This window comes from Podarcis cretensis (genome assembly GCF_951804945.1).
Source record: "Podarcis cretensis genome assembly, chromosome: 6".
NCBI classification, from domain to species: domain Eukaryota; kingdom Metazoa; phylum Chordata; class Lepidosauria; order Squamata; family Lacertidae; genus Podarcis; species Podarcis cretensis.
The window spans coordinates 41,861,289-41,881,612 of NC_137175.1; the positions used below are offsets into that span (position 1 = coordinate 41,861,289).

The 20,324-nt window shown below is 44.5% G+C and overlaps 1 protein-coding gene across 2 annotated transcripts in view; it reads left to right on the forward strand.

Moving 5' to 3' along the window:
* SLC26A9 (solute carrier family 26 member 9) overlaps positions 1-20,324 on the forward strand; it is a 58,934-nt gene that overhangs the window by 11,775 nt on the left and 26,835 nt on the right. Inside the window, exons 2-5 of one of the 2 annotated variants that reach the window (XM_079979129.1) lie at positions 12,799-12,940; positions 17,774-17,913; positions 18,631-18,741; positions 19,638-19,813. In XM_079979129.1, the coding sequence (XP_079835255.1) occupies positions 12,816-12,940; positions 17,774-17,913; positions 18,631-18,741; positions 19,638-19,813 (552 nt within the window). In that variant the 5' untranslated portion in view covers positions 12,799-12,815. Of the gene's footprint in view, positions 1-12,699; positions 12,941-17,773; positions 17,914-18,630; positions 18,742-19,637; positions 19,814-20,324 lie in introns of those variants that run through there. The other variant, XM_079979128.1, reaches the window with a different exon arrangement.

A 20,324-nucleotide genomic window follows, 5' to 3' on the forward strand; every position in this document is an offset into this window, starting at 1 on the left:
GGCGTTTCTTGAACTTCTTCCAGCAAAGAAGTTCTTTGACACCAAGTCTACGCCTACTTTCCCTGCGCGGAAGTCTTCTGCGCAGGGTGGGTGTGGGTAGCAGAGCACCCGTGCTCTCCCCGCTGGTCTCCAGCGAAGAGTCTTGGAGCCCCCTTGCCGATTCTCCCATCTGCCCTCCTCTATCCCTGGTGTTAAGCTGATATCCTTCCCCAGCCAATGAGCTCCCTCTCTCCCTGCTGGGCCCCTCTCCAGCATCGCTTGAGAGCCTTGCCTCCACCTCTGGCTCCGATGTCAGTTCCCTGACAGATCCCTTAACCACGTTGCTTAACCTAGAAATCAGCATGCAGTAATTATTGCAACTCAGCACATAGAGCTAGAAAGGGCTCTCCATGGGAATCAAGGTAGAAAAGCAGAGGACTAAAAGGTTGCCTTGTGAGGAACATCATCATAGGGTCATTTCTTCAAATTCTGTGCAACAATATTTGACACTATCAAAGGTCACTGCTTTCCCCCCACTATGAGCCCCAGAACAAATGTGCATGCTGTGGTGAGGCAGGCTGTCCTTCATGATCATAGTATGTCCAATATGCTGTATTTGAATCTGTTTAATCTCCAGTTTACACTCGCCTGATCTTTCCCCCCTGAATTTTGCATATGAAGTGCCTCATTCATGGTCAAACACAAAGCCTCTTTCCCCCACTTTTAAGTAATAACTGAAAGAGAGGCTCACATTTCACTTCCATTTAGTTAGTATGTATTTTTAAGCATAATCCCAGTTTGAGATCAAGGACCTCCATGTTTAATCAAAGTTTTCTCCAGGAGAAATAGTACCAAGTTTCCTAGAAATCCTACCCTCTTCCTGCTCCTTATTACTAGCAGAGATGAGGGACCATCTTTTACCTGTTATCTCTATACTCTCTCTTATTGCTTTACAATCAATCAATCAATCTTTATTTACGGCTATTAGTCCATAAAATATGTACAAACATAAAAGCACAGAAGCATAAAAACCAATACATCTAACGACAGAAGAGGAACACCACAATGCAAGGGTGAGACATTGAGCAGTGACAAATAACAGCTTGGGGCCCGGAAAGAAATGCTTTACAAGTTATTCCCTTGTTCTTCTCAGGACTTGGTTTTCCAGAGAGCTCAGCTTTCATGATCTGATCCTAAACTCTATGAAAGTCGAGCTCTAATTGCAGTGAGTTGCACTCAACAACTAGTTGTCCTAACTGTGCATCCCCATCTGCAGCAAAGATACATCCAATCAAGTCGGTAGGTCCTGCATGAGCATCTATGAGCCTCACCTGGATATAGAAGGAGTCTGCTATTCAGGGCCGGTTCCAATTTTGAGCAGGCCATGGAGTAAAGTGCCCTTGGTGGTCCGTTTCCTCCATCCATAGACCAGCAATGGGGAGCAACAGCAGTCCAAGCTCCGTTCAGAGCACTGGCTGGCTGAGTCTACCTGCCTACTGTATAGGTTGAGACCATAACCACAAACCAGGTCTCATTCCCGAACTAAACTATTTGTTTTTACAATACACTGGAAAATGCCAGGGCAGCTAACTTACATTATAAGGGTAATAACTTGTGCAACGTTACTAAAAATTGTCCTTTCTTATTGGCCCAGGATTGTTCCAACCTCTGGGGAAATTTTGCAGGCCCAAGTGCCTCTATTGGCACCAGCGATAGGGGCTGATCTTGGGAGAGCTGGGAGGGAAGTGACCAGAAGGGCTGGTGCCTACATCACTCCCCGCCCCCAAATCCAAATGCCTGGAAGTATTGGTGACACAGATCCTGGCTGAGAAGCTGATGGGCTGATGTACTGCCCTACAGTTTATTTACTCAAAGCTCTCTTTCCAGTGTTGGTGAAGCTGTAACAAGAGAGGGAGCCTCATGCATGTGATGAGCCTACTGGGTTTCGGCAAAGCATTTTTGATGTTGTTTCTAATATTATAGTTCAGCCATTGAACCCAAACCCTGCCCATGCCCTACTGTCACTAGATGCCACTCTAACCCCCTCCCTCACCGGCACCCTTATACATAAGGACCTAAGTGCCATGCTGTTTACCTTTGTCCCTTTAGAGATCACCTTCCCTTGGAAAGACCTCAAAGGTCCATCTCTGATGGAAAGGGAAAGTCTGGAACCTGACTCTTTCCAAATATCAGATTTCATTCTCAAACTCACCACAGGATATAACACAACGCAGAGGGGTTGTTAGAGGCAAAACTAAGCACAGTCGTTTTGATAAGGTATGTTCTCCACATATCAGCTATGTAAATGGAAGTGACATTAATGTTAGACCTCTAGCCACTCATGCTTACTTATGGAAAGGCTATGTCATGGGTAGTTGAAGTCGTGGCACTGTATTCAATGATTCAGTTATTTGACAGTGTCCTTGCTCATTTTTCTTCTTATATGTGACTGGTATAAGAATGTAGCTCTACAGATTTTGTTATGGCCCATTTCTAAGAAATAATTGCATAGTTCTTTGTCACCATGGTGCAAAGGTGAGTGGCCCCTTTTCAGCCACATTCCATTCTGGGCAACCTTCCAAGGCTTGCGTGCAAGTGGTGAGGAGAGCCAGAGGCAAGAATGGGCAGAGCAATGAACGTAAATCTTCCCTTTGTACACTAGACTAGCTTGTCCAGTAAGAGGCATTAACACTCAGGGAGTGTGTGAAGCAGCGCCAGTAAGGGATGTGGCCAATGAGAGGATACCGTCTGGGGAGACTGGCCTTGAAGGCCACATTTGGCCCCCAGGCCTGAGTTTCCCTGCTTGTGCCATAAAAACCTTTCATTCTAATGTTCAGAGTCTCTGTTGGACTTCTTCGGCTCACAACCAGAGCCCTTTTCAGATGGCACTATGGAGAAATGGACACACATAGGCAGAGAGGCAGCAACATGGCAAACAATTCTGCCTCCAACCTGTGCACATTCATTTTGAAATCTGAAATGAAAGTGCAGTAGCTGGGGCAGAAGGCTGCCACCGCGATGCCACCTCCCTGCTATGTGTTACACGTCTCCACACCTGAAAAGGTCTCAAGAGTTGCTTTTGCCTTCTGTCTCGTGCCTTCTTTTCTAAGGCTCTCAGCTCTTGAGTTCTGAAATCAGAAAAGTTTCCACTTGTGTTTGATCTAGGGCAAGGCCATCGATAATGCCATCTCAAAAACTTGACTCTTGCTGATGTTGACATCATTGGCCTGTTTGTTTTAGGTGGAATTTTAATCATGGGACTTCTTTTGTCCTTCTGACTCTTGCCTTCCCTCAACCCTCCTTGCTTTGTTCCTGATTTGTGAGAGTGTCTGCTAGCACTTTCGCTCAGCAGGAAAGATATAAAGAGAAAAGGCTCAACACACCCAAGCCTGTAACAATAAAACCACAGCATGCTGTTCAGAAAGTTGAAATAAATACTGGAATAAGAAACTGGAGAGGGTGCATGTGTGTCAGATGGAGAGGGGAGAAATACACTTTCAGCAGAGTTCAAATCCTGACCATATCCTTGATCAAGTTTCTGGATCAGGCTTTGAAAATCTGGGAATCTAAGGCTGCAAATTCATGTGCACCAACTTGGGAAGAAGTCACACTGAGTTTAGTCATATTTTCTTTGGTGTAGCAGGGATCAGGCTGTAAAGAAAGGATGGAGAAGCTGCATTCGTCCAAGTATCAATGCACAGCTCAAATTCCTTACACTAGTGGAACTGTTAAGTTTACCCAACGTACCCTAATATAATGCATTTCTCTATGTCATTTTCACTAATATATACATTGTTCTGCACATTTTACTCTTGTATGTGCATTTTTGTACGCATTACTTGACTGGAGAATTACATTGCTTGTGTATTGTTTCAGGAAGTGCAGTTGAAGTAGATTTACCTTTAAATATGAACTGAATCCAATTTCTCTCCCATCCCTACTAAGGAGAAACTTGCCATGACATCAGATATCTTTTATTACACTATCAATGAATCTTCTGCTTTGGTGATCGCTCGTTGCCAAGTAAGGTTGTCTTCCACGAACACGGTCCTAACAGTGAGTCTGTAAGTGACTGTGGAGGCCAATTCTGGATCCACACATCCTTCCACAGTGGGGATATAGGTTTCCAGGCGGGAGTTGATCGTGGTGAGGGTTTGCCAAGTGTGTCTTCCTCTTAGCACGTTTCTCCCTTTTGTCCTGCGTTCGAGTATCTTCAAAGGCCATGACACCTTCGGTAAATGCTGTTCTCCAGTTGGAGCACTCACAGGCCAGTGTCTCCCAATTGTCAATGTTTATACTACTTTTTAAAGATTTGCCTTGAGAAAGTCTTTATACCAGGGGTCAGCAACCTAAGGCCCATGGGCCGGAAGAGGCCCACAGAGGCCGTTTGACTGGCCCACGAGCCACCCCGAATCAAGCTGCCCGCTCACACGCTGTGCTAAACCGGTGCAGCGCGGCGCAGGCACATGCGTCCATGGTGCCGGAAATTGAATCTGCGCAGATGCAGACACTGAAAATCGCATCTGCACACGCTCAGATGCCAAAAATCACACACACACGATCCAGTCCACAGAGGGATCTCTGCGGGACCGATCCAGCGCAGGCAAGATAAACCTTGCTGACCCCTGCTTTATACCTCTTTTGCTGACTACCAGCATTACACTTTCCATTTTTAAGTTTGAAATAGAGTAGTTGCTTTGGAATATGATAATCAGGCATCCGAGCAACATCCAATGAAGTTGATGTTGAAGAATCATTGCTTTGACACTAGCGATCTTTGCTTCTTCCAGTACACTGGCATTAGTTCATCTGTCTTCCCAAGTGATATCTAAAAATTTTCGGAGACACCATTGATGGAATCTTTTGAGGAGTTGGAGATGGCATTTATAAGTGTCCATGTTTCACAAGCATACAGTAAGGTTCATAGTACAATAGCTTTGTAAACAAGCATTTTGGTTTCCCTGCAAATGTCCTGGTGCTCAAATACTCTGCACTTCAATTGGTAGAAAGCTGTACTCGCAGAGCTCAGGCGATGCTTGATTTCGGCATCAGTGTTGGTCCTTGTTGAAAGATAACTTCCCAGGTAGGAGAAGTGATTGACACTTTCCAATGTTACACCATTGAGTTGGATTTGCGGCGCTGTGGTGGGATTGTTTTGTGCTTGTTGGTGCAGCACTTTGGTCTTTTGGATGTTGAGTGATAGGCCAAGCTTTTCCTTCTAACTTTTCCCTCATTCTGTTTGGTATTTATTGTCCCATATGAAGCTGTCTTATACTTGATTCAGACCACGGGTCTATCTAGCCAAGTTATTTTTGTCAGTGATGGCTCAATGCAATGAGGACAGCTCAATGGAATGGGGTAGTTCAGTGGAGACTACCATTTTATGCTGCCAAGCACCACCATATGGTGAAGTGGAACCCTTTCCAGTGAACACCAGAAAGAGCCAGAGGAGAAATAGAAGGAGTGTTAACTCAGCATCATGCAGATGCACAACTGCTGATTGGTAGCTGCATCCAGCATGGGCCAACATCTATGCTGAGCCCTGCTACCCACTCAGTATCTGAATAGTGGCTCTGCTACTGCTTCTTTTATTCTTCCACCAGGCAGTAGTGTTCTGTGATTGACAGAGGTAGTCTCTAGCAAAATGCCTCAGAAGGCACCACTGTTGTTGATGCTGATTGATGTTCCTCAGGGTCTAAAGCTGAGAGCTTAACCGGCTTTACTACTTAAGATACCTTAATCAGTGATGTTAGGGATTGGACCTTGGGCCTCACAAACCTTGTGTTCTATCATACGTACTATCTCTCTCTCCCCCCCCCCCCCAATATACCATTAGATCCTCAGCAGTGACCTCCATGAGCTCCATAGGTAGGATAACAAAGGTGAAGAAAACCATAATAGTAATATCACCTCACAGGAAATGTTGGTGGTGATTATCATATTTAACTAGTACTTAAATGACTCATTCCTACTGGTTAGTGTCTAGGATGTTCAGGAATTTTTCAGCCCAGCTTTCCAGTCAGTGTGGATAGGAATTGGCCTTTAAAAAACTGGCATCTCCAACTGCTTGGGATCATTAAAGTTTCCATGACATGTTGGATTTGATTGTTGTGCTGATTTCCTGACTCTGTTTCCATTGGGATAATTATTTAGCTAGCTGACCTATATTCCTCAGCAGAGTCACCTCTCTGATGCATCCATTACTTCCTGCTCTACTCTACCAGGCACTGTTACAATAATCAAAGCTCCATCCGCAGAGGAGGTTACATCTTAACAGGGAACAAGTATAGGCCACCATCCTGGTAGCTGCTTGGAACAGGAACACATAAAATATTTTTTTTCAGGGCAGTCATCACCTACTATTGCTATGGGAGCCAATAAATTGAAGCTCTGTCTAAACAAGAGTGAGGTGTTGTTGGTGAATAGTTTCTTTGACTGAATAAGTCATTTACAGCCTGTTCTACATGGGACTGCACTCTGGGATTGAAGACACTCACAAACGTGCAAGCTCATAGCTTGTGGGTGTTGCTGGATCCGTCACAACTGGTCAAGGCCTAGGTTGTCTTTGACTAGCTTTAGTTGATGGTCCAGCTACAACCCTATTTCTGGACAGGAATAATTTGGCTTCAGCGATCTATGGTAACCTCTAGACTAGACTACTCCAATGTGCTGTATGTGGGGACAGGGCCGTCTTAAGCATACCTGGCGCCGTGGTGCAAAGATCCCTCTGGCAGCCCCCAACCCCGTTTCCCAGAGTTGTTGACCTTTTTAAGGGGGTGACCCCAAAGTTGTTGACATTTTTTAGGAAAGGTTCCCCAGAGTTGTTGACCTGAACTTGGGAATTCCACAGATTTCACTACAGGGAAGAAGGGGCAAGAGCTGGGGGTGGGGGGAACCTACCCCTTCCTTTACTGGATGAAAAGAGAGCGAGAAAGTGGGACAGAGGACAGTAGAAAGAAGAGGGCATTTAACCCACTGACGGACAGGAGAGGAGGGTGGTGGTCGGGAAGCTGAGCCAGGGTAGAAATAGCTTCGCTCCTCCTGCCCACGCAGGCTTTGCGGCCAAGAAGGAAGTACAGCAGGAGGGTTTTAAAAACACAAACACACACGCCAACCCTGGTTGCTCCCTGACCCCCTCGAAGCGAGTGAGTGGGTGGGTGGGTGCGGCGGGACAGCAGCAGATTGTCCTCGCCCATGACCACACACGCAGTGTATGGGGTGTGCGTGTGCTGCCCGCTGCATTAAAGGGAGAAATAAAGTGCACTTGGGCACAGCTAAGGACGGGTCTGCTTCCCTTCTGCCCGCCGGGAAGCTGCTGCACTGAAAAGGGAGAGACGGGGTCCTCGCTTGTTGGTGGGGAGCTTTGACAGGGAGCTGCTGGGAGAGGCTCCAGTGTCCTCATCAAAACCATTCCCACCCGCCTCTTCGGGGCTCCCCTCCCGCACTCAGAGGCAAGCTGCACGCCCAGGCATGCAGGGAAAGGGGAGGCCCCCGGCAAAGCCACTCAGCTCCCCCAACTTGCTGGGGCACCCCTGAGAGGCTGGCACCCTGGCGCAACGAACCACTAAGCCCTATGGGAAAGACGGCTCTGTGCGGGGGTGCCTTTGAGGACAGTTTTGAAACTGGTGTGCAATGCCACTGGCAAGCATCTGACCTTGGGAATGAACAGTCTGGACACATAACACCAGTCTTGGCACAAATGCGCTGGCTAAATGTTTTCAAGCACAATTCAAAGTCTTGTTTTAACCTATAAAGCCTTCTATGGCTCAGAACCCCAGTATCTGGCAGAGTGAGGCAGTGGTTGCTGGGGACAGTAGTGGCAGGCAGCCCTGACCATTCCTCCTTAACTCCCCTGGCTGTTGCTTTCTGTTGGAGGATAGAGCTGTGTGTATCACTCAGCCCACCCTGCACCTTGTGAGCTAACCTACTGCTCAGGTGTGAGTAGAAGGTACTATCCCATCCCCAGGGTAGAAGCAACTTTCATTTGCTTAGGGCCTCAGGCAGCAAAATATCTTGGGTAAGTCCTGGCAGCACATGATTAAAAGTTACAAACAGTGAGAGCATGATGGAGAGGAGTTATCCCACTGACACATGCAGGCTTACATTTCACACTGTACAGTGGTACCTTGGTTGTCAAACTTAATCCGTTTTGGGAGTCTGTTCGACTCTCGGAACCATTCGAAAACCAAGGCATGGCTTCTGATTGGCTGCTGGAGCTTCCTGCACTCAATCAAAAGCCGCGTAAGCCACGCCTGTCGTTTGGCTTCCAAAAAACGTTCGCAAACCAGAACACTCATTTCCGGGTTTGCAGCGTTCAGGAGCCGATTTGTTTGGGAGCCAAGCCGTTCGACAACCAAGGTGCCACTGTATTCACTGCTGGACTTGGTGTGTTACGTGGGAGTGAGGAGGGAAGTATGGCATTTTCCTAACAAAATACTTTGGTTTCTTAACCTACCTCTCAGGGTTGTTGTTGGGATGGATTGAGGAATGGAAGAACCACGCATGCCACCTTTGAGCTCCTTGGAGAAAAGCGTGGGATATAAATGCATTAAATAAATACATAATACCTTGAAGTGGGAAATAGCACATCTCCTCAATGTGAGGCAATGCATATATTTGCACTAAAGGTTCAACGTCTATCCCTCAGGGCGTAGGTTCAAATTACCCAGCTAGAGTGCCAGCAAAGAGTGTATTGCACTCAAACAAGACAGTTACAATATGGGAGGTTCACATCATGACTCCAGGGGAGGGAATGAGGATTGATTAAGTGTGGAAACTACCACTCCTTGAAGCTGCAGCAAGTATTCAAATGGAAATCAAATAAAATTTCATAGAATCATAGAATCATAGAGTTGGAAGAGACCACAAGGGCCATCGAGTCCAACCCCCTGCCAAGCAGGAAACACCATCAGAGCACTCCTGACATATGGTTGTCAAGCCTCTGCTTAAAGACCTCCAAAGAAGGAGACTCCACCACACTCCTTGGCAGCAAATTCCACTGTCGAACAGCTCTTACTGTCAGGAAGTTCTTCCTAATGTTTAGGTGGAATCTTTTTTCTTGTAGTTTGGAACCATTGCTCCATGTCCGCTTCTCTGGAGCAGCAGAAAACCACCTTTCTCCCTCCTCTATGTGACATCCTTTTATATATTTGAACATGGCTATCATATCACCCCTTAACCTCCTCTTCTCCAGGCTAAACATGCCCAGCTCCCAAGCTGGGGCCAATTTGTTTATTGCGTTTCCACCCGACACTTTGCCTGGGGAGCTCAGGATGGTCACATGGAGGCTACTGCATTTTACATCCCCACCACCCTGTGAGATTAGGGTTGGACAACATGGCACCCACCTGATGTTAAAGCAGTGACTCATATCAGTCCTCCCCAGCATGACCCGTGGTCAGAGATGCTGGGAGTTATGGTCCAACAACATCTGGATGCCACCACATGGGCCTAACCCTGGGTTAAGAGATAGTGATTTGTTCAAGACCACCCATGCAATATCACAGATGATCAGAGATCTGAACCCAGTTGCCTCTGACCTAAACCAAAAGCACTATCCAGTTCATTGCTTTGGTTCTCCATTATATAACCAGCCAATAGTTCCTTCTCAACTTCAGAAAGCATATTAATAGGGCAATGCTTGAAGTGGGGAGGGACTTCTTTTCTGGCAGACCTATCATCATTCTTTTCACGCGAACATAACAGAGTCAGGCCTAACCACTCCACTTCCTTTTCCCTTCGACTTAAGGCCACTGGTCCAGGAAATCAAGTTGGAAGGCTCAAAGCATAGAACCGCAAGACAGGTTTGTGTAACATTTGCATAGCCCAGAGCACCTTATAGCTTGCACAGATGATAGTTAACAATCTGGGTTATCAAACAGGGTTAGGCAACTTCTGTGTTTTAAAAGAGCACAATACCACACTTTTAAAATGCATCCACAACCTATCTGGCAAGTTCACTTTTAGATACAGTGGTACCTCAGGTTAAGTACTTAATTTGTTCTGAAGGTCTGTTCTTAACCTGAAACTGTTCTTAATCTGAAGCACCACTTTAGCTAATGGGGCCTCCCTCTGCCGCCGCATAATTTCTGTTCTAATCCTGAAGCAAAGTTCTTAACCCGAGGTAATATTTCTGGGTTAGCGGAGTCTGTAACCTGAAGCTTATGTAACCTGAAGCGTATGTAACCCGAGGTACCACTGTATATGGGACCCAAAAGTATTGAAGGACCTGCAATTTAAAACGAGCGTCTTGAATTGTGTCTGGACTGGAAGACATAGTGGTCAAGCACAGTAGCTCAATGGAAAGAGCACATGCTCTGCATGTGGAAGTTCCCGGGTTCAGTCCCAGCATATCCAGAAAAGATTGGGAAATACTTTGTATCTGGACCCCTAGAGAGCTATTGTTAGTCAGTGTAGACAGTTCTGAGCTAGATGAGCCAACAGTCTGATTGAGTTTCCTATATTTCTAAGTGGAGGACCAGCTTTGGACATCCCTTTGGACCTCTGCATTCCAGGGCACCTGCAGCCTCTTCTAAATCAAGGAGCTGCGCTGCCTTTTACACCTGCTCCAGGCGGAGACGTGGAGCCCAGCAAGTGGGCCTGATCCATGAGTAACCCTTTGTTACATTCTCATGAGAAAGGATCTGCGGTGTGAATTCTAAAATGAGTGACAAGGGCAAAATTCCTCTATTGACAGAAATGATTACTTACCCATTTTATAAAGTTTTAACAGAAACTTGTCTCCCCCCTGGCAACCTCTGCTGCCCCTTTCTCACCCTCTGCTTCCCTTAGGCGGTCTCAGGGTGGGGTGCAAGAGGCCACCTGTTATTAACTACCAGCTTATATTAGGCACTTTACATATACCTGGCAGCTAGTTTAAAAAAAAAACAATTTAGAAAAGGTTCATAAGGTGAAGTCTTTCATCCAAGTGAGCCCAGAGTTTTGAATAGACAACAAAACAAAACAAAAATGTCTCCATCAATGAGAGTCATGCAGTGAGACCCTAAGCATGAATGCTGAAAAATAAATGCCAATGTGAGCCTGGGATGCAGCCTTACAGTACCAAAGTCAACTAGATTGTCTATTCCTATGATGGATCACTCCAAAGCCACATATTTCCTCCCTCCAGCCCACACAGAGTAGAAATCCATTATCATGAGGCTGGAACCAGATAGAATCATATACTATGTGGTTTGGTTCTCTCACACTCAGATCATCTCACTGAAATGGAGTTTCACAAGATTCACTTAAGTTAGTATTTCTTTTTAAAATTACCCAGATTGGACCTTGAATACATGTAGATCTTCAAAGATATATGTCAAACTGGTTAACTCAAGTATATATTCTAAGTTGATTTGACACCTTTTTGGGGACTCTGAAATGATGAGCAATCCCATGTATTTTTAATCTCTTGTTGGAAGCCGCCCAGAGTGCCTGGGGAAACCCAGCCAAATAGGTGGGGTATAACTAATAAATTATTATTATTATTATAAATTATATTTCCTTTTCAGCTATTTTTTACGTCATGTTCTTTAATATTTATTTTACTTGAAAAAATTTTGGCCGTGTTTTGTTTTTGTGTTGCTGTTTCGCTGTGATCAATGAATGCAGCATTTTAAAAAGTTTTACAATGTAAGCAGCAAAATAACTGAGGGATATTTTAAAATGTGGTACATTTCAGTTCCAAAAATTAACATTTTCAAGTCTGAAATGGCATTTATTTGAATTTGTTTTTTGCTCGTATTTAGTTATCAGATCAAAACAATTATAACCTGATGCATTATCACTATCTTGATGGATTTCCCCCATGGGTTTAATGTGCTCTAAATAAAAGAACCATGTAGCAACACCCACAATTGCTTCATAATCTCTGTCTATCTTTTATGATGATTCATTTTCTGTTCATTTGCACACTTGATCAACAGCTAAGTGCTTAAGTGCAATACAGTACTAAAATAATGATCCACATCCTTGTTCTATTTCTTCATATTCTTCCACCCCACCCCCAGACTTATCATCTTGCAAAAGTGCTCTTTCCCCTTCCTTTGATAGTTTTGTTTATACTAAGGCCTGCACCTCAAGGAGTTTATTTATTACCTGCCTCTAGAAACACCTTGATACTGCGTAGGACTGGTTGAACAGGAATGGTTGGCATTATTATAATTAAAATAGGTCAAATTGTTACATTTCTGAGTTGTCCTTCGTTCTACAGTGTATTTGCTGAGCTATAGATCACAGCTATAGAAGCACTCGGGGCAAAAGTTCCAAATGTATACATAACATAGGTGAAACTACAAGATGCTAAAGAGGTCAAGGATCCACAAGGCACTGTAGCAGAAACTTCAAGAGATTTCTAGAATGTGGGTGAACTTTTACCACAACACAATGCATCTTTGAATGAGGGTGCTGATTCAGCCTTGCAGAAATTCCTAACCTCATTTTCTTCATGGCAGACAATTCCTAAGTGACCGGCCCAAGGCTAAATAACAATACAGAGGCAAGTGCTGTGATCACAGCCTGTAACTGCCCAACACTTGGCCACGTGTAGGTTTCTTGACCTTGTGCCAACTCCTGCATCATTATAAAGTAGCTGATTAATAAAATCTCACGCAGCCTGCCATGAGGCATCGATGCCTCCAGAAGAGCACCATCTTTCCTTCTGCAGGAGGGGAGGGGAAAGGGGCGGGATTTTGGAAGGAAATTTGAAAGGCAGGCTTATTGGGATGAGGATAAGAGGAACTGCCTGCCTTATTAAAGGACCTTCTGTTGGTGATGCTCACTTCTCACTCCAGCTTCCTTACATTTCATTTCTGGGTGAAGGGTTTAGTGGCGCAAAGATGAACGAAGCACGGCCACGTTACATCATCAACCGTCCAGCTTATTCTAGCAACTACTTTGATGAAGAGTTTGAGAGAAAAAATAGAAGTTACCCACTTGGGGAGAAAATAAAGAATCTTTTCAGGTATGTTGAAAGCCGTACATTAGTGTTGTAACCACTTTGAGGTGTGTGTTTTTTTTGTTTGTTTTTTAACAATCAAGCCCTATATAAATTTCATGAAAGAAAAATAAATAAAATAAAATAATGTCCACATGCTGTCTAGATTTGTTGTGGTGGGCAGTCCAATTGAAACTTTGAATGAGACATTGCTAATTCCATTACTGAGGGAGTTTAGCACAAACCAGGAGCAAAGAGGCAATCTTAATCCCAGCACTCCCACAAAACTGAAGTGAGGTTTTAAAGCAGAAGCTGGGTGTTCACCCATCAGAAATGCTGTGTGTTGTGGGGCTGGACCAGATTATCTTTGAGGTACTTTCCATCTTTATGATTCACTTTTGTGATTTTCCAACAAATTCTCCTACAGAATTTGCAACCCAAGCAATGATGCAGAGTTGGTTAAGGCAGTGCCAAATATCCAAACCTTATCAGGCATCAAAGTGAAGTGGAGAATAATAAACACCTCATTCTCAGTTTTTCTCTTTTTCAGTGTTAAAGATTGTTGCTAATTGTTTAATAGCAGACAAATATGTTTCCACTGCCATAGCCAAGAGAGATTAGAGTAAGCAAACGGTACAAATTGTAGAAGGCCAAACAACTTTTCTGACACTAGCCACCAGAAAAACATAATTATGTAGATAAGGGAACTTGTACTGATTCATTGCCACCATTGCTGGCTTGTTGGCTTTACTCACTCTTGAATAAATATATTTTTTCCAGGAAGGAGAGAGCAATAATATTGATACCCATTCTCTAAGAAACCCATCCAACCCCAATGCATATTAGGAGTATTTGAAAAGAATAATACAATTGTGAAGAAGACATTTGTGCCAGCCATCATCCTAGTTTTGTCATCTTTTGTGACACTTCAGTTGTTATTGGACTCAGTTTTCATTAGCCTCTGCCAGCACGACCAAGAGTGCAGCAACATCTGAAAGGCCATGGTTTCTCCATCCTGTCACTCATTTATTTTTTTAATTACATTGTTGGTCCTTTATCGCTTTAAAGCAAATTTAAGTTCACTATATACAGTGATGCATTGGGGCTCTAGGTGGGAGATCACCCTGTTTCAAAAAGAGGTCAAAATAACAGTGAAGACTTGGTTTATGCAACAGTGTTTCCTAGATACCGTATTATTCCTTCTTGCTATTACATGGATTATTTCTCGTTCAGCTAAAGAAACAAGGTGTGGTACATAAAATTAAATGAATGACAGGCCCTGCCCTGAGGCTTACAGTCTAACAGACTAGACACACATCAGAAAGGGAGGAGTCAAGGGGAAAACAGAGGTCTGAGGTCAGTTAGAAAATGTCAGAGGGAGAAGGGAGCTTTGATCAGTCCCTCAGCAGAATGAGCCGGTGTGCCCTGTGTGCCGGTGAGTGTGTGCTTGTTTGGTAGGAGGTTGCAGGTGGCAGGGAGAGATGAAACAATTTCTTATGCTGCTCAGCGATTCTCATGTCACACATCCTCCCCTCTTTCTCACAGAGACATTAATGGAGATGCAACCACACACAGAAGCAGTTCACACAGTCATTTGGTCCTGCGTGTATGGTTAGAAAAAACAGGCATGGTGCACCTCTCTCTGGTCATTCCTTGAGGAAATGATTGAACCTCCTTTGTCATATGATGGGACACATTAATAATAATAATAATAATAATAATAATAATAATAATACTTTATTTATACCCCGCCCATCTAAACAGTTCCCAGATAATGTTACCCACATCAGTCAGTGCTTTGCCCATGCTTAGGGATGGAGTTGTGCTTTTTTAAATGAGTTCACATTTAAAGATAAGCCCACCAAACTGCCACATTCCAAATCAATATGCAAACTGAAACACACTGCTCCTTTGAAATTCACCCTTTTCTGAATTTTGTATTGCAGTGGTTCAGCCAAAAAATTATAGAAATACACATATTAGTGAAGATAACATACAAAGATGCATTATATATGGGGAAATGGCTCTGAAGAAATGTGTACATACGGCAAAATTGCAGCAAAAAATGTGTTTTATTAGGAGAAATTTGAACTGAAATGCTAATGAATTTTCACGAGAATTTTTGATTTATTAAAAAAAGTTGAAAATTTCTGAGGAAATGTGGAGAACTGGATTTAAGACTGTGAAAATGAATAACTGAAAGAATCAAAACTGACAGGTCCGTCCACCCCTACCCATTTCTACTTAAGGGACTTGTTTAGATGCAGACAAAAAGAGCACAGAGACCACTCAGCATTAGCAGAGTAAGTTGTGTGAACAAATACATATAAAAGCACAAGCCATGCGCAGGAAATAAGCAACTTGCAACCAGGTGTTGGATCCAGAACATTAGTTTTCTCCACAGTATGTGTTTGTACTGCACTGCAGGACTTTGGGTGGATGGCCATTTGATGTATATATTCTCTAGATGTCGACTGGGTGAAGGCATTGCCAAGCAAGCATTAATTAAGTAAACTGGATGCATTACTTTGGATTACACAATGATGTTGACTTTAGATTTGGGTGGCACCCAGCGTGACTGAATGGTCTCTTAAGTAGACAGAGCTGTGGAATCATGCCAAAGGAATAGCTGCTCTCTGAGTGACTTCACAGATGCTCAGAAGAGTGCCACCTAGGGGAGAAAAAATAAGTACAGACATAGCTATTTTAGATACCTAATTCAAAGCAATCTGGTTCAGTTGCAAATGCAGCACATTTATCTTACATGGGACACATTAATGCTTGATGAAGAGTAGCAATATCATAACCCGTTGCCACTTATTACAAAAGTATAGGTCTTTTTTCTTTCGTTCAGGGCATAAGCTCAAGCGTAACAAAAGTGGAGCTGATGTTAAAGTCAGTCACATTAACATGAAAATTGCAAATTAAACTGGGCTTGAGGCTTTTCACATTGAACTGAGCAGTCTGCTACAAGGTGTCAGTGCAACTGAGAGCTGATTCTTGCCTCTTCTTTGCCTTAGCTGGTGTGCTGTCAATGTTTTTCAGCTTGGACTGCCTTTTGCTTGTGTTTTTCTGCATTTGGTGTAGTGGTTATGTGAGCGGTGACTCTCAGCTGCAGTGTCAAAAGTGCAATAATAATGGTAGGAAGAAAAGACATAGCAGCAAGAAGCCGCAATCTGTTCCCTGGACAGCCAAGCCTTCTTCGATAGATCTTGCAAGCCATTATAGGCAAGGGTAAACAGAGCACGTGGTCAGCCTGATCTTAGGGTGCAATAACAATGCCCTAGACATTTCCACTGGACTGATATCAACTGTGGCATCAAGTTCAGAGGGAATGCAAACAACTTTAACCCACAAAATGCTTTGCATCACAGCAAACATCTGAGTGGTTAACTGTCTCTGACTTTACCACTCACTCCTTTATAAATAAAACAATGCTTACAAGACAGCTCATAGAGGACACAACAGTGGTGAAGAAGTAGGCTGGCTTCCCTGCTGCCACAAAATGGTAGACATGCTTATAAATGCTCACACGTGTTGGCTTGATTTCACCTTGAGACTTGTGTCAACAGCCCTCTGGCATCTTCATTGCATCCTCTATCTTCTCATTTCCTCCCCTCCATGTGTCAGAGAACAATTAAAAGTGGATCTAGAGGACAAAGGCCGTGCCAATCCCACAGAGCCCTGCATGCAATTTGGACCAAAGGGGCTGAGGGTGGAGGTGGAAAGAGAGAGCAGCGTATAAAAGGATGGAGTAGCCACCACTGAAGCCTGAAGCCCTTCCAGCTACCACCTCTGGGCTTGGCTGCACCCCCTGGCTCCTCCCAGCCCCCAGGAGTCACAGCACTCATCATTGCCCCCCCCCCACAATATTTTATTTAAGTTGGCGCCTCTGCCTGAATCTCTCTGGGCAGCTGCAGCCAATCAGGAATAGGCAGCACCAAGCTAGATGGGCCAATGACCTGATTCAATACAAAGCAGCTCTGGGAGGAAGTTCCACTGAAGCAGTAGGACTATCTTTGGAGTAAACATTCATAGGTTCTAAGTCAGTGCTTAACTGTGCAGTTGTATCCTGTTGATTTCTCATGTCCCATTGCTGAAGCAGGTCACATACTTTGTTCTGCTAACTACCATATTTTTCCATGTATAAGACGACCCCTACTTCTGGGATCCCAAAATCAATAAATCAGTATTTTTAAGTTGTTCAGCTTTTGGGGGAAATCGCCCAAAAAAGCTGTTGAGCTTTTTCTGAGCAATTCTCCTCTTGATCCCTGAGCCAAGCTCCTTCCTCACCTCAGCACCGCCTGAGCTGCTAGCTCACCCAAGACCATCTGGGGGCGGGGGGGAGCATTGTCTTGTTCACAGAAAAATATGGTAATCCACTGAGCAGGCTGTATCAGGGCTGCTTGAACTAATAATGTGATGGCTTATTACCCTCATTGTGTTTAGCCACCCAGTAAAAACCCACATTGATTTTGCTGAAATTTTGTTCCGCTTGACAAAGGATCTTGATTTTGACGTGTCATTAACAAGAAGCCTGAGCAAACACCCACCACAGAATTCAGCTAGGCATCTTGTTCTCCAGAATGTGATGGTGCCTGGGATAATGGGGAGCTGACCCATTACTGCATTAAACACAATGAAAGGCTAATTATGAATAATAGGAATGGAACATTTTTTCCATTGTGTACTTCATGCCAGCGCTGTGTGGGCGTAGAAAACCACGAGACCAAAACAGCAGCTCTTTGCCCTGCCTGCATAAAGTGCTGGGTTCAGTAAGTCTTATAATAATTCACACAATATCTAACAATGGAAAAGTCTCCTATTAAATTCAGTACCGTCTTTCTCCTTTCTCACTAGATGTTCACCATCCAGATTCAAACTCATCCTCTACAGCCTGTTTCCTATTCTTGTATGGCTTCCAAAATATAAAATCAAAGATTATATTGTGCCCGATGTCCTTGGTGGAATCAGTGCTGGGACTATTCAGGTGCCTCAAGGTGAGAGAACTTTGCCCTTTCCATATCACTACCAAACATTAGTAGTTTTACCAATGGGGAAAAATGAGGAAATGGGTATATATCTTGGTGTAACACATTAGCTAAACTATGGCAGGTAATATATTTCAGCTTATGGCCCACTTTAGTTATGATCAGTGACATGAAGATGTCTATTTACTCTGCTCTGGTTCATACTTTTAAAAATCAGCCCCTCCCTAATGTGTAGGCACCTCACACCACAGCCATAGGGGGAAGTAGCATATGAACCAGAGTGTCAGCATTGACACAATACTCTTGAAATCTGTCACAAAGTTAATTTTCTCCAAAAGTGAGGATAAATCATGTAAGCAGGCTCTTCTTGGAATTGGGTATCTGTATGTGTGCCCTATATCAAACATTACTACCCCAATGCATTTATAAGTATGGGACTGCACAATGTGGGGAATTTTTAAATGGAACATAGATCTGCATTGGCATCTTGGTTGTGTAAACCTCAGCAATAATGACAGAACATTAATGTCACCCTTAGCCTGCTTGCTGAGCACCCCAAACATCTACTATCGTCTTTGTTGCCTAACCTTTCTGATGGTGCCATGCTGAAAGGTTGGCATACCTGCTGTAGAATCTGCCATGGTGTGTGGCATCTTGTTTTCATAAGGCAGACTTGAGCATAGTTAGAATGGAAGGTCTGATCAGCTTTTCACTTGTGTTTTTTAGGTATGGCCTTTGCTCTGTTGGCCAACCTACCTCCGATCAATGGGCTCTACTCATCCTTCTTCCCTCTGATAGCTTATTTCTTGCTAGGAGGTGTTCATCAAATGGTCCCAGGTGAGGTCTTCTATTCCACTATAGTGACCGAAATAAGTGCACATACCTCCTCAAGCTTTAGTACATAAACTGGAAGTTTGCACTAATGCATTGAAGAAATTGCTGAAGGGCAGAGGTGGGGAACATCTATTGTCAATAAAATTGTGGCCTGATCTCACTCAAATATTAGTTGACATGTCTCTTATTCTTGGTAATGGGGAGGAACCACTGGCGGAGGAAGGTGGGTGTGGGGGTTGTGCCCTGCTCCAGGCGTCATCCCTGAGCAGGGGTGACATTCGGTGCACTGCCCACCCACGACTTGGACTCCCACTCCTACCACGAGCCGTCGGGGGAAGGGAGGAGCTGCTGCGCCGCTTTGCCGGTTCCTTCCTCTCCCCTTCCTGCTCGCCTGCCTCCTTCCCATCCTCTCCCTGCCTACCTCCTCCAGCCGGGAGCGTGGCGCAGGGGAGCAGGAATGGGCGTGGAAGGAAGCGGGATCGGTGGGTGCACGCGTGGCTATCTTGTGCCTGGGAGGGCACCCTCCATGCCCCTCGGGAGCACGCCCCCGCGCCCCTTGGGAACGCGCCCGCCCTGTGCAGCGCAGGCATATGGTCCGCCACTGGGAGGGCCAAAGAGTAGGGGGGATGCCATGCCATGCAACTTGTTTCATAAACTAGTTGCAAGGCTGGGGAAAAGAGATCCATAATTCATTTTATGCCATTATCAGTCATGCACCATTCAGCCGCCTTACGCTACTGCCAGTTACGTAGATGAAATTAAGCAGAAGGGTAGCCCAGCCTGGCCCATTGGTCTATATTTTTTTGCAGTCTTCGGCCATCTTAAGCACTAACTGTCACTACATACATGAGAGGTGCTCTGCATGAGTGTAAGCCAGCCTTTGTGTGTGTGTCCCACAGGCACTTTTGCAGTCATCAGTATTATTGTGGGGAATGTCTGTCATGAACTGGCTCCTGATTCCGACTTCCAGTACTTTAACCACACAGCTAATGAGGTGATGATTAACAACACAGCCATGGAAGCAGCCAGACTGGAGATTTCTGCCACCTTGGCTTGCCTGACAGCCATAATCCAGGTAAGGATGCCCTGTATTCAGAACTGTGCAGAAGGCAGCCGTGCATAGAGTTTGGCATTAACTGCTCATGTATCGAACAGAAGGGAAAGCAAAGGCATGACTATACTAGCATTTGGAAGCCAATGTAGAAAACAAAGATGGCTACTTGAGCTGTATGGATGAACATGTGCCTTTAAACACCCATGTATACACATCTAGAAACTCTAACTCTGCCAGGACATCACATGCATCCATAGATGTTCATCAACACATGTTTATGTGTGTGTGGCATCAATACGTCAAGTGTTTCCTACATGAAACACTGGTATACCATGTTTGCATATCATATGTGGAGCTGCCCTTATACTGATGCCCAAGATGAGGCAGCAATACTCTTTATAGGTAGTAAGCCAACAGCTAAATATTGGTGTGGCTCAGGAAGATCTGTGCCCTGCCTTATCTGCTGTTACCTCATCTCTCCTGTGGCAGGGATGGGTCACATATATTGGGTCAGTGCCATACTCCTACACTG